Genomic DNA, 13,144 nt, shown 5'->3' with positions numbered 1-13,144 from the left:
GAGTGATTTAAGTTTATGTTTTTTCAGGTTCTGAAATATATAAAAAGCCAAATATACAGGTCATATAAGTTGCAGAGTGTGTTATGAAAAGTCTTTAGCAGGGCAGGAGCTGTGAACGGAGAACAGAAAGTCTGTGGCGTCTACAACAATATGTAACAGAGCACTAAGGTGTCAAATAAAATGTCAAAGAGATAAATGTATAATTTATTTATTTATTCCATCAATTAAACATACATTTCCCATTCATTCCCAAACAGGACTCAAAACATATTTTACTAATATTCCAGCTGCACATTAAACCTATCAAACCAAAGGTGCGAGCAAATAACACTACACTGCACTACACTAAACCCAGTTTAGAGACACTGCAATCAATTTACCACTGGGCACGCACTGCAAACAGTTCTGGTCTCAGCACAGCTGGGAATCAGCGGTATGCGTAACCTGCAGTCTGGATTTATAAAAGGGAAGTGGCACAAATTAATAAACGAAAAGATAAAGATAACAACGAGAGAGGTTAGTCCGCTCTTCATTCATAACAGTCTTTACGGCTGGACGGACTAATCAAAGGAAATTACAAATCAACCAAAAAGAAACATTAACTGCAGAGGCATCACAACAACAGAATATTGATCGCGCGCTGTCGATCTACAGCTTGAACACCATTAAAACGTCACACGAACAACATACCCACTCGCACCAGAGTGAGTTAATTGTCTCTGGAACTTCCTCACCGAGGAGCGCTGACCTCACCTCACACACCTATTAACTTTCAAAGTTCCTCTGCCAATCACACGGCAGAAAGCAGCAAACTGCCAGGTGACACTTGTTCCAAGTAGAAACTCTACGCCGCCTATAGGTGATACTCGTAAACTACAGCTTCCACTTTGGGTATTTTTTTTCTCTTTACCGAGGAAAATGAAAGCGGCTGCCACGTGAGTGAAGAATGGGCGTAGGTATGAATGAGCAGGTGTATTTACCTTGGTTCATTGCATCATTGCGTCATTTCATGTGGCCTGCATTTAGCTTTTTTAGCAGTTTCTTCATTATTAAGCAGCTTGCACTTCTGCTGTACTTGTAAATCAGTTGTGATGTATTTGTGTTAACCTCATGTAACCGGTAGTGGAGGTCAAACCAGGAGTATTTATCTGCTCCGAGTCTGAAATAATAATAACTGAAAAAAGCCCCCCTCAGCAAAACAAAACAAACAAACAAGAAAAGCAATCCAGCACATGTAGTACTTGCAATGACGTTATCGTTAACATATATCTGACCTGTGATCTGATCACTTTTGTTTCATCACCTGTTCATGCATGTGGGTCCACCGTCTGCCTGCCACATGCCCGTTTCTTGACAATAATAGATGAAAATGTCCTCAAAGCAGCATTAATATCCCTGTAACACGTTACCTGTTTAGTATCAAAACGTAAGCCTATACACGATTTGGTTACAAATGAAATCATCAGTCGTGAGTTGAGTTTGTCGTCATGTTTCTTAGGTGTTCAAATGGATGTGTATGTCCACGAATCCTCATAATGAGGTCAAACCCTCATACATCATGATATCTTATCTTCTTTAAGATATATTGTTAAGTGTGGGATATTTTTTTTATAGACGGAAATTTAAATCCCACGTGTACGACATTACAGCTTGTTGTACCTGCGGGTTTCCCAGGTATATAGAAAATGAAATATTTTCGCTCTGCTATAAATGCGGCGCTGCAGGTCTGCTCCATCAGAACACCGGGAGACATCCGAGTTTGCTTCATACAAAGGAAGTTTATACCTTTAAAAAAATGATGAACAGGATTCTCTTTGCTTGCCTGTTTCTCACTCTGTCCACTGAAAGCTCCTCGCTAAGCTGCAGATGGATGGATCATAAATTCAGACAGCACAACGAAGAAACTCTGAATCTGCTTGATACCATGGTGAGTGTTTTAATGTTTTAATATTAGTTGATTCGTTATTTAAATAGTTTTAGAATTATTTCACTTGAGCATCTGATGACTAAAACATTCAATGTGTTGCAGGCTAAAAACGCCAGTAACACCACTGAAGTGGAGGTCACTGTGGCCTTCCCTAATCACCTGTACCACCAGGTGTCCAAATCATCAGTAAGTGAACCTCAGCTTTTGCCTATTTATAGAAAAAAACATAATTTTCCCTTAGGACAGATTAATTTTGTCTTTTAAATCCACTCTTATTATTATTGAAGCATTTCTAAAGTGGTCTGTATTTGATCTTCTTCTTCTTCCAGGCTGAGGATAAACTGGCTTTCACAGTTCAGATTCTGGAGGAGGTGGCTGCCCTGTTTGAGGAGGATCACAGCTCTGCATCATGGGAGGACAGCACAGTGAGGAACTTGCTCAATATTGTCAACAAACAGGCTGAAGAGCTTCACTCCTGTGTAAGTTCACTTTCAGTTAGGTTTTTATTACATTCGAATATGATACTTTACATGACATGACATATTCTTAATTGTCATTTTGCTTGTAATTAAATTAGATTGGGAGCCACAGTCACAAGAAGAAAACCACAAAGCTGCACATGTACTTTAAGAGACTCTCACATCATATCCTAAAGGAAATGGTAAGATCACATCATTCTCATTAATTTGGGGTTTAGATCATCCTTAAGATAAATAGATATAATAACTTGTTTCAATAACAATAAGAATACTAATATTGGTATTTCTGTAGGGTCACAGTGCTGAAGCCTGGGAGGTGATCAGGAAAGAAACCAAAGCCCATCTAATGAGAGCAGAACAGCTGGCTTCATCTCTGCACACGGCCCAATAAAACCTGTCTCTTGTCATGTCTGTAATGACGGCTGTGTTAATTTAATTGCTTGTCTATTTATTTTATTTATTTATTTATTTATTTAGTTACTTGGTTATTTGTATATTTTTGTTTTGATTGTTTTTCTATGCTGATGAAGATTTAGGAATATTTTTTATCTTTATAATGAGCAAAATGAACATTTTGTAAAATATATTTTACCAAATAAAAGAATCTATCTTCTTACAAAGTGAATTTATTGTTTATATTACTTTTTAATATCAAAATGGTGAACTTGTAAGTTCCTTTAACCAGATTTCGATTGCAATTAAACTAAAAAATGAAAAACAAAACTCCACAGTGCTTGGAAGTTCACGAAAGTGGAATGAAAGTGTTCTTTAATGGGTTAAAAGGAAAGCCCATAATATAAGATGTAACTCTTCTGTCACTTAATCAATAAATTGACACGATTAAGACAGTTATTTCATGATGAAATAAAAAAAAAACGTGGGTAATGTTTTTCCAGCCTTTCTGTTTTACATTGATCCAGTTTGGGCCAAATTTTAACTGATGGCCTCACATTTGGAATATTTTGACATAGAGAGGAGTTCATGGTCTCCTCAGGGACTACAAGTTGTTCACGTCTTATGGCTGCAAAACAAGTCCTCTTGTATCTGTGGCAGAAAGCTTTTACTTAGGTGTTCTCTGAATCTCAGCTCTGCATTTCGTATATGATGTTGTTCAAGTTCAAGTTCAAGTTCAACTTTATTGTCACTTCAACCATATACAGTTTAAAAATACACAGTGAGGCGAAACAACGTTCCTCCAGGAACCAAGGTGCTACAAGACAAGTTAGTGCAAAAAAAAAAATATATATATAATATATCTAGTAATAATATTGTGCAAAAGAGCATTTACAGGTTGGTGTGTGCGATGGTTTGGTGGTGTAGGTCAGTGTGTTTGCGCTTGTGTTGGTTAGTCAGTCCAGTCTCAATGTTTTGAGGTATTTGAGTTAAGCTGAGTGATAATGTTAGTGTATGTGTGTGTGTGCGTGTTTATCAGTCAGTCCCTTTTTGCTGAGGAGACGGATGGCTTGTGGAAAAAAGCTGTTGCACAGTCTGGATGTGCGTGCCCGAATGCTTCGGTACCTTTTTCCAGATGGCAGGAGTGTAAAGAGTGTGTGAGAGGGGTGTGTCCGATCAGCCACAATGCTGGTGGCTTTGCGAATGCAGCGTGTGGTGTAGATGTCCTCAATAGAGGGTAGAGAGACCCCGATGATCTTCTCTGCTGTTCCCACTATCCGCTGTAGGGTCTTGCGGTCTGATATGGCACAGCTCCCAAACCAGACAGTGATGCAGCCGCTCAGGATGCTCTCAATATTGCCTTCATCGGCTGATGCCCTCCAGCTCGCACTGGAATGCTGCACAGCCAAATGTAATGAAGTGAATGAGAATAGCACCTCCAAATCTAAGGCCATGGTGCTCAGCCAGAAAAGGGTGGACTGTCCACTCGTGATCAGGGATGAGTTCCTGCCCCAAGTGGAGGAGTTTAAGTATCTTGGGGTCCTGTTCACGAGTGATGGGAGAAGGGGGAAGGACATTGACAGACAGATCAGTGCTGAGGCTGCTGTACTGGTCCATCAGGGTGAAGAGAGAGCTGAGTGTAAAGGCAAAGCTCTCAGTTTACTCGTCATACTTTATAAATCAAAAGAAACCAAACCAAAGAAAGTCTCTAAAGTGGTCTTGGTGCTCATACTCACTCCACATGAGGTATCAGTACTTCTACTTTCTATGTTATAAGAGCTTTTGTGAAGAATCAAAACAATCTTTCTATATAAATCTGGACAATGTGTCTAATGTTTGATTGCACTCATTAAAAATAAGTGCATAACCCTTATTCTTAATATTTCAGGAACAGAAAAGTCAACATATTTCAATCTGTGTGATAAGAAAATATTTATTGACTTTGACATGTAGAATAATATGAAATAGTTTATTTTAATAAAAATTACAAAATAAATAAATAAATAAATAATATACAAATATTAAAAATAGTGCAAATATCATAAATACAATAAATAAATGAAACCAACTAAGATATAATTTAAAAAATAAATTAACTAACATATTTTAAAAAAAATTTATCCAAGAGATAAGTTTTAGTGGGCATTTCCCAGAGAGTTAACCAGGAATCCGCATTGACTCAGATGATCTTTTGTTATGTTCCTGATCGTCTCCCAGGCTTCAGCACTGTAACCCTACAGACAAAACAATATTATCATTATTAAAATACCAGCGGTGTAAAATCTGTCATAGCTAAATACTAAATACAGGCTCAGTAAAAAAAAATAATGCAGGCTTACATTTTTCTTTAGGATTTTATTTAAGAGTCGCTTGAAATGAATTTCTGTCCGCCGTTGCACCTTCTGTGTCGTGTAACTGTGGCTTCCAATCTAAATAAATCAAGAGAAATAAAACAAAATATATTTAAATAAATCATTCACCACTTTAACTGTAAAAGACCTGACAACTTCACAGTTGTCAGGTCTTTTACACAAGAGAGACTGAATTCATTGTAAAATTACAAAAACAAATGAAAGTGAGCTTACACAAGAGCGAAGCTCTTCAGCCTGTTTGTTCACAATATTGAGAAAGTTCTCCACTGTGTTCTCCTCCCATGAGGCAGAGCTGTGATCCTCCTCAAACAGGGCAGCCACCTCCTCCAGAATCTGAACTATGAAAGCCAGTTTATCCTCATCCTAGAAGAAGAAGAAGACGAAGATGAAGAAGAAGAGATCATACTTCTTTAAAACTTCAAGATGGCTGAATAGTCAAAGAACAAGAATCCACACAGCTATGAGAAATTTCCCAGGGACCGAAAATCTTTGTTTGCACAGGAACAAATGTTTGAAAATAACATTGTTGTGTTTTGTCTTTGAATTATACATTTTTATGCACAGGAGTTATGACAGAGTCGTGATAAGAGACAACTCCCTTGGCTCTGTGGGAGAGAATCCCTTCGACCCTTTCATAGCTGAACAGTCTATATATAGGTAAAGACAAACTTTTGTGGATTTGCAATCACGACACTTTCCATTCTTTCATTAAAAAAGAAACAACTTTATGTAAAAAGCTGGGGATGACTTACTGTTGCTTTGGACTTCTGGTGATACAGTTGATTAGGGAAAGCCACTGTGTGCTCAATTTCAGCATCCTTAGTGGTGTTAGTAATCTGCATCACACACAAAACACGCACACACATCATATCCATGGAACTAATCAAACTATATAAATCAATACCATGTTAAACATTATGCAAAGAAGTGCACTCACCATCATATCAAGGAAACCCAAAGCTCTGTTGTTGTACACATGGAATTGATGGTTTATGTCGTCTTGATCTTTTACAATCCATTTGCAACCTAGCAAAGAGCCCGTACTGTACATCCCGAGAAACAGGCAAGCGATGAAAATCCTGCTGATCATTTTTGAAAAATGTAGAAATTTCCTTAGTGTGAAGCAAATTCTCAGGTCTCCTGGTGTTCTGATGGAGCAAACCTCAGGCGCTTCATTTATAGCAAAGCCCAAGGACACACCTATTTCATTTTCTAATCAGCTGGATAATCGTCTCAAAAGTAAAAACATAGCAGATTTATGTCATCCTTTTAAGATTTAATATCTGTTCTTTCATTTATAGAGAGTGCAAGATTTCGTTTTCTAACTCTATCAAGTAGAAACTAGAAAAACGTGAACCAGAAAAAAGATTTATGTCATTATTTTTTTTAGTTTGTGTTTGTGTTTTTTTGTTGTTGTTGTTGTTGTTGTTTTTTATGATAATTGTGTCATATAAAGACAGTGTTGTACAAAAATTGGCTATGATATAACAAAAACTGAGGCAGCAGCACCATGAGATGACGTCAAGTTACCACATAAAAGCATAAAAACACAAATCTCCACCTCTATGTCAATCTCTTAATACTTGCGATTAACATGAAACCTTTAGGCGATTTTAAAGTAAACGTAGAACAACAGTCGTTTAATTAGTTTAATTAGTTTAATTAGTTCAATTAGTTTAAATGTAATTTAATTACCGTCAAGTAAAAGTTTATTTATCCGAAATCTGTTTTTACTTCTTGATTTTAATCTTGGAAAATTGAAGATAGGAGATTTACAGCAATGTTTTTCAGGGAGTCTTTACTTTCTTGGCAGTTTGCAAGACATTAAGGTAGCTAAAATTAAAAAAAAAAAAAAAAGTTTTAGTTTTTTAACCTTCAGCTGGTTTCAAGTAAACCTCGGATAATGGTCGTTTAATATATGTGTATTTTAATTACCGTCATGTAAAAGTATATTCATCTCAATTCTTTCTTACATTATTTTATCTTGGAAAATTGAAGGTTGGAGATTTACAGTAATTATTTTCAGGCAGTAGTATTCACCTTCTTTGCGGGTTGCAAGCAGTAGCGGTTTTTGATATCAGCATCGTGGTGGGGGGCGGATTGCTGGGAGTAAGGGCGCCTCCGTTTGCGAGGTGCGCCTGCTTCTTGTGGCACAGGGAGGAGAGGGCGGGGCGGCGGGGGATTCTTTGGCTGGTTGGATAGCATCTAATAACCAACTCGCAAAATAAAACAATAAAAAAACCAACAAACACCAAACACGAGACATCATGATACTGACTTAGAATTTGCACCGATGTTTTTTCGAAATTCTCAATTTCAATTTCAATTTCAATTTTATTTCTATAGCACATTTAAAAGTCACAAGTACAACAAAGTGCTTCACAAACGAACCATACTTGCAATTTACAACAGGAGAAAACAGTTATCAAAGAATAAAATTATAAAATAATAATATAAGAACAGACATGAATCAGGGAAAATTAAGCTAAGTAGTTTGAAAAGCGAGCTTAAACAGATGGGTTTTTAACCGAGAAAACGTGAGCGCGAGAGCCCTCGGTGCGCCTGCTTGCTGCTGAAGTCAAAGTAAACTTTATTGTCATCTCCGCTATATACAGTCCAGTATATAGGGAGACGAAACGCCGAGCCTCCAGTTACAGCAGTGCAAGTAAACGAACAACAAATATAAGAAGAGTAAGAAAATAAATACACACTTTAGGACTCGGGGTAAAGGGATCAATAACAACTTAAAATTTATAATTTACAGTTTGATGATCTGTCTGTGAAGGTTCTCAGTCATCCAGGTCATCGTAGTCAAAGGAGCTTGCAAAGAAAAGCGTCTGGACTTCTTTAAGTTACTTGAAGACGTTTCACCTCTCATCCGAGAAGCTTCTTCAGTTCTAAGGTCAAATGGTGGAGAGTCCCAGATATAAACCCCCCACAGAGGGACAAAAGGACCCCCTGATGATCCTCTAATCGCCTGAGCCAAGGTGTGAAACTGGGTGTGGGTCCCAATCAGCCAGAGTTTCGGGTGAGTTCATTGTGAAACCTGGCCGTAAACCACCGCCTCTGTTCAAAGATGGTCGCTCACAGTGGACATATATGGCTTCTTTCACTCCTCTTTCAAACCATCTGTCCTCTCTGTCCAAAATGTGAACATTGGCATCCTCGAAAGAGTTGTCCTTTATCCTTAAGATGCAGATGGACTGCTGAGTCTTGTCCTGTGGAGGTGGCTCTTCTGTGTTGTGCCATGCGCTTGTGAAGTGGCTGTTTGGTCCTCTCTCGATAATCTTTAATCCTACAACTTGCATAGTTCCCATTTCTGTATAACTGTATATCTCAGATTCTGTAAAGTTATTTATTCATATTCTTGTATAGTTTTCATCATTTATATCCTGTTCATAGCCCTGTACATAGCTTGTACTCACTACGGCCTGTGCATTACAGGCCCTGTCGACAGGGGAGGGGGGCCGGCTGCTTCCAAAATAAGCCACATTCATTCATAAAGATGTAAATCCAAGCCCATATGTATTCATGATTTGAATCCTGGGTTGTGTGAAATCCCAGAAATACACCTTAGACAAAGTGAATCTGCGAACTAGGTGTAGGTCTATTAGGTTATATTGTGGCGATCGTTGAGTTGGGGAATTTGTGTTCATACTGGAGTGCAAAATTAAAACCAATGGAAGATGGACAAGAACAGTTCAAAGCCATCAGGTGCTCAGTTTAGAAAAAATAGAAAAGAAGAGGAGGAGAAACGAGCAAAAGATACAGGTAAGCAGATGTGTCATTGGATAATGGCAGGTCATCCTGAAACAATCAGAATCAGAATACTTCATTCCCTAAGGAAATAATGTGGGTTACAGTTGCTCCAAAGAGAAATGGTAAAAATAGTCCTGTTCTCATTGTATGACGAATTATGATGGCTGTTTGGTCGCCGTTTGCATACAATGCATACTCTCTCTCTCTTCATATGTATGTATATGTGTGTGTGTGTGTGTGTGTGTGTGTGTGTGTGTGTGTGTGTGTGTGTGTGTGTGTGTGTGTGTGTGTGTGTGTTTCCGTCCAACAGTTTTATGTTACTGTACAATTCCTAATATGTTTTGTGTGTGTGTGTGGGGGGGGGGGGGGGGGGGCTCCAGAGGGAGTGTTCGCCCGGGGCGCCAAACAGGCTAGGACCGCCACTGGTTGCAAGACATTAATGGCAGTTTTAAAAAAAATGTTAAAAAATGAAAACAGTCAACGTCGAACACATTTCGTTACTTATGATGAAATAAAATGAAAGCGGATGTGCGCCAAACGTCAGTGACGCTCCTTACGCACGTTTGTTTTCATGTAGGGTTGATTACAGGAGAGAAGAAAAGAGTATAGAGTGATTTAAGTTTATGTTTTTTCAGGTTCTGAAATATATAAAAAGCCAAATATACAGGTCATATAAGTTGCAGAGTGTGTTATGAAAAGTCTTTAGCAGGGCAGGAGCTGTGAACGGAGAACAGAAAGTCTGTGGCGTCTACAACAATATGTAACAGAGCACTAAGGTGTCAAATAAAATGTCAAAGAGATAAATGTATAATTTATTTATTTATTCCATCAATTAAACATACATTTCCCATTCATTCCCAAACAGGACTCAAAACATATTTTACTAATATTCCAGCTGCACATTAAACCTATCAAACCAAAGGTGCGAGCAAATAACACTACACTGCACTACACTAAACCCAGTTTAGAGACACTGCAATCAATTTACCACTGGGCACGCACTGCAAACAGTTCTGGTCTCAGCACAGCTGGGAATCAGCGGTATGCGTAACCTGCAGTCTGGATTTATAAAAGGGAAGTGGCACAAATTAATAAACGAAAGATAAAGATAACAACGAGAGAGGTTAGTCCGCTCTTCATTCATAACAGTCTTTACGGCTGGACGGACTAACCAAAGGAAATTACAAATCAACCAAAAAGAAACATTAACTGCAGAGGCATCACAACAACAGAATATTGATCGCGCGCTGTCGATCTACAGCTTGAACACCATTAAAACGTCACACGAACAACATACCCACTCGCACCAGAGTGAGTTAATTGTCTCTGGAACTTCCTCACCGAGGAGCGCTGACCTCACCTCACACACCTATTAACTTTCAAAGTTCCTCTGCCAATCACACGGCAGAAAGCAGCAAACTGCCAGGTGACACTTGTTCCAAGTAGAAACTCTACGCCGCCTATAGGTGATACTCGTAAACTACAGCTTCCACTTTGGGTATTTTTTTTCTCTTTACCGAGGAAAATGAAAGCGGCTGCCACGTGAGTGAAGAATGGGCGTAGGTATGAATGAGCAGGTGTATTTACCTTGGTTCATTGCATCATTGCGTCATTTCATGTGGCCTGCATTTAGCTTTTTTAGCAGTTTCTTCATTATTAAGCAGCTTGCACTTCTGCTGTACTTGTAAATCAGTTGTGATGTATTTGTGTTAACCTCATGTAACCGGTAGTGGAGGTCAAACCAGGAGTATTTATCTGCTCCGAGTCTGAAATAATAATAACTGAAAAAAGCCCCCCTCAGCAAAACAAAACAAACAAACAAGAAAAGCAATCCAGCACATGTAGTACTTGCAATGACGTTATCGTTAACATATATCTGACCTGTGATCTGATCACTTTTGTTTCATCACCTGTTCATGCATGTGGGTCCACCGTCTGCCTGCCACATGCCCGTTTCTTGACAATAATAGATGAAAATGTCCTCAAAGCAGCATTAATATCCCTGTAACACGTTACCTGTTTAGTATCAAAACGTAAGCCTATACACGATTTGGTTACAAATGAAATCATCAGTCGTGAGTTGAGTTTGTCGTCATGTTTCTTAGGTGTTCAAATGGATGTGTATGTCCACGAATCCTCATAATGAGGTCAAACCCTCATACATCATGATATCTTATCTTCTTTAAGATATATTGTTAAGTGTGGGATATTTTTTTTATAGACGGAAATTTAAATCCCACGTGTACGACATTACAGCTTGTTGTACCTGCGGGTTTCCCAGGTATATAGAAAATGAAATATTTTCGCTCTGCTATAAATGCGGCGCTGCAGGTCTGCTCCATCAGAACACCGGGAGACATCCGAGTTTGCTTCATACAAAGGAAGATTATACCTTTAAAAAAAATGATGAACAGGATTCTCTTTGCTTGCCTGTTTCTCACTCTGTCCACTGAAAGCTCCTCGCTAAGCTGCAGATGGATGGATCATAAATTCAGACAGCACAACGAAGAAACTCTGAATCTGCTTGATACCATGGTGAGTGTTTTAATGTTTTAATATTAGTTGATTCGTTATTTAAATAGTTTTAGAATTATTTCACTTGAGCATCTGATGACTAAAACATTCAATGTGTTGCAGGCTAAAAACGCCACTAACACCACTGAAGTGGAGGTCACTGTGGCCTTCCCTAATCACCTGTATCACCAGGTGTCCAAATCATCAGTAAGTGAACCTCAGCTTTTGCCTATTTATAGAAAAAAACATAATTTTCCCTTAGGACAGATTAATTTGGTCTTTTAAATCCACTCTTATTATTATTGAAGCATTTCTAAAGTGGTCTGTATTTGATCTTCTTCTTCTTCCAGGCTGAGGATAAACTGGCTTTCACAGTTCAGATTCTGGAGGAGGTGGCTGCCCTGTTTGAGGAGGATCACAGCTCTGCATCATGGGAGGACAGCACAGTGAGGAACTTGCTCAATATTGTCAACAAACAGGCTGAAGAGCTTCACTCCTGTGTAAGTTCACTTTCAGTTAGGTTTTTATTACATTCGAATATGATACTTTACATGACATGACATATTCTTAATTGTCATTTTGCTTGTAATTAAATTAGATTGGGAGCCACAGTCACAAGAAGAAAACCACAAAGCTGCACATGTACTTTAAGAGACTCTCACATCATATCCTAAAGGAAATGGTAAGATCACATCATTCTCATTAATTTGGGGTTTAGATCATCCTTAAGATAAATAGATATAATAACTTGTTTCAATAACAATAAGAATACTAATATTGGTATTTCTGTAGGGTCACAGTGCTGAAGCCTGGGAGGTGATCAGGAAAGAAACCAAAGCCCATCTAATGAGAGCAGAACAGCTGGCTTCATCTCTGCACACGGCCCAATAAAACCTGTCTCTTGTCATGTCTGTAATGACGGCTGTGTTAATTTAATTGCTTGTCTATTTATTTTATTTATTTATTTATTCACTTGGTTGTTTGTATATTTATTTTTGTTTTGTTTTGATTGTTTTTCTGTGCTGATGAAGATTTAGGAATATTTTTTATCTTTATAATGAGCAAAATGAACATTTTGTAAAATATATTTTACCAAATAAAAGAATCTATCTTCTTACAAAGTGAATTTATTGTTTATATTACTTTTTAATATCAAAATGGTGAACTTGTAAGTTCCTTTAACCAGATTTCGATTGCAATTAAACTAAAAAATGAAAAACAAAACTCCACAGTGCTTGGAAGTTCACGAAAGTGGAATGAAAGTGTTCTTTAATGGGTTAAAAGGAAAGCCCATAATATAAGATGTAACTCTTCTGTCACTTAATCAATAAATTGACACGATTAAGACAGTTATTTCATGATGAAATAAAAAAAAAAACGTGGGTAATGTTTTTCCAGCCTTTCTGTTTTACATTGATCCAGTTTGGGCCAAATTTTAACTGATGGCCTCACATTTGGAATATTTTGACATAGAGAGGAGTTCATGGTCTACTCAGGGACTACAAGTTGTTCACATCTTATGGCTGCAAAACAAGTCCTCTTGTATCTGTGGCAGAAAGCTTTTACTTAGGTGTTCTCTGAATCTCAGCTCTGCATTTCGTATATGATGTTGTTCAAGTTCAAGTTCAAGTTCAACTTTATTGTCACTTCAACCATATACAGTTTAAAAATACACAGTGAGGCGAAACAACGTTCCTCCA

General features: G+C 38.0%; 3 protein-coding genes across 7 annotated transcripts; 2 read left to right on the top strand and 1 right to left on the bottom strand.

Moving 5' to 3' along the window:
* The first annotated feature begins 859 nt into the window (after positions 1-859).
* On the top strand, positions 860-2,884 carry LOC113028135 (interferon a3-like). Of its 3 annotated transcripts, none has more exons than XM_026178165.1 (6): positions 860-935; positions 1,849-1,927; positions 2,030-2,113; positions 2,257-2,406; positions 2,505-2,588; positions 2,699-2,884. In XM_026178165.1, exons 1-6 carry the CDS (start codon positions 919-921, stop codon positions 2,795-2,797), a joined length of 513 nt encoding a protein of 170 aa, XP_026033950.1. In that variant the 5' UTR covers positions 860-918; the 3' UTR covers positions 2,798-2,884. The 3 variants fall into 3 exon arrangements, with proteins under 3 accessions (XP_026033950.1, XP_026033951.1, XP_026033949.1); XM_026178166.1 differs by having other exon boundaries at positions 872-956; XM_026178164.1 differs by lacking the exon at positions 860-935 and having other exon boundaries at positions 1,736-1,927.
* Positions 2,885-4,934: 2,050 nt separating this feature from the next.
* Positions 4,935-6,276, bottom strand: LOC113028140 (interferon a3). The gene is made up of 5 exons (XM_026178169.1): positions 6,109-6,276; positions 5,924-6,007; positions 5,385-5,534; positions 5,139-5,228; positions 4,935-5,033 (listed from the first exon to the last, which is right to left on the bottom strand). Exons 1-5 carry the CDS (start codon positions 6,259-6,261, stop codon positions 4,935-4,937), a joined length of 576 nt encoding a protein of 191 aa, XP_026033954.1. The 5' UTR covers positions 6,262-6,276.
* A 4,120-nt stretch (positions 6,277-10,396) lies between these two features.
* LOC113028131 (interferon a3-like) lies at positions 10,397-12,415 on the top strand. Of its 3 annotated transcripts, none has more exons than XM_026178162.1 (6): positions 10,397-10,472; positions 11,387-11,465; positions 11,568-11,651; positions 11,795-11,944; positions 12,043-12,126; positions 12,237-12,415. In XM_026178162.1, exons 1-6 carry the CDS (start codon positions 10,456-10,458, stop codon positions 12,333-12,335), a joined length of 513 nt encoding a protein of 170 aa, XP_026033947.1. In that variant the 5' UTR covers positions 10,397-10,455; the 3' UTR covers positions 12,336-12,415. The 3 variants fall into 3 exon arrangements, with proteins under 3 accessions (XP_026033947.1, XP_026033948.1, XP_026033946.1); XM_026178163.1 differs by having other exon boundaries at positions 10,409-10,493; XM_026178161.1 differs by lacking the exon at positions 10,397-10,472 and having other exon boundaries at positions 11,223-11,465.
* Positions 12,416-13,144: the final 729 nt, after the last annotated feature.

The sequence above is a fragment of the Astatotilapia calliptera genome, chromosome 8 (genome assembly GCF_900246225.1).
Source record: "Astatotilapia calliptera chromosome 8, fAstCal1.2, whole genome shotgun sequence".
NCBI lineage: Eukaryota > Metazoa > Chordata > Actinopteri > Cichliformes > Cichlidae > Astatotilapia > Astatotilapia calliptera.
Note: the sequence above shows the minus strand (reverse complement) of the source record. Positions and strands in the feature narration are given on the sequence as shown.

Excerpts from the sequence above, each read along its gene's own strand:
- LOC113028135 (XM_026178164.1), top strand. The coding sequence starts at position 1,796 with ATGATGAACAGGATTCTCTTTGCTTGCCTGTTTCTCACTCTGTCCACT. Across the intron at positions 1,928-2,029 it reads TGAATCTGCTTGATACCATG|GCTAAAAACGCCAGTAACAC; the intron begins GTGAGTGTTTTA and ends AATGTGTTGCAG. Across the intron at positions 2,114-2,256 it reads ACCAGGTGTCCAAATCATCA|GCTGAGGATAAACTGGCTTT; the intron begins GTAAGTGAACCT and ends TTCTTCTTCCAG.
- LOC113028140 (XM_026178169.1), bottom strand. The coding sequence starts at position 6,261 with ATGATCAGCAGGATTTTCATCGCTTGCCTGTTTCTCGGGATGTACAGT. Across the intron at positions 6,008-6,108 it reads TGGGTTTCCTTGATATGATG|ATTACTAACACCACTAAGGA; the intron begins GTGAGTGCACTT and ends TGTGTGATGCAG. Across the intron at positions 5,034-5,138 it reads ATAAAATCCTAAAGAAAAAT|GGTTACAGTGCTGAAGCCTG; the intron begins GTAAGCCTGCAT and ends TTTTGTCTGTAG.
- LOC113028131 (XM_026178161.1), top strand. The coding sequence starts at position 11,223 with ATGAAATATTTTCGCTCTGCTATAAATGCGGCGCTGCAGGTCTGCTCC. Across the intron at positions 11,466-11,567 it reads TGAATCTGCTTGATACCATG|GCTAAAAACGCCACTAACAC; the intron begins GTGAGTGTTTTA and ends AATGTGTTGCAG. Across the intron at positions 11,652-11,794 it reads ACCAGGTGTCCAAATCATCA|GCTGAGGATAAACTGGCTTT; the intron begins GTAAGTGAACCT and ends TTCTTCTTCCAG.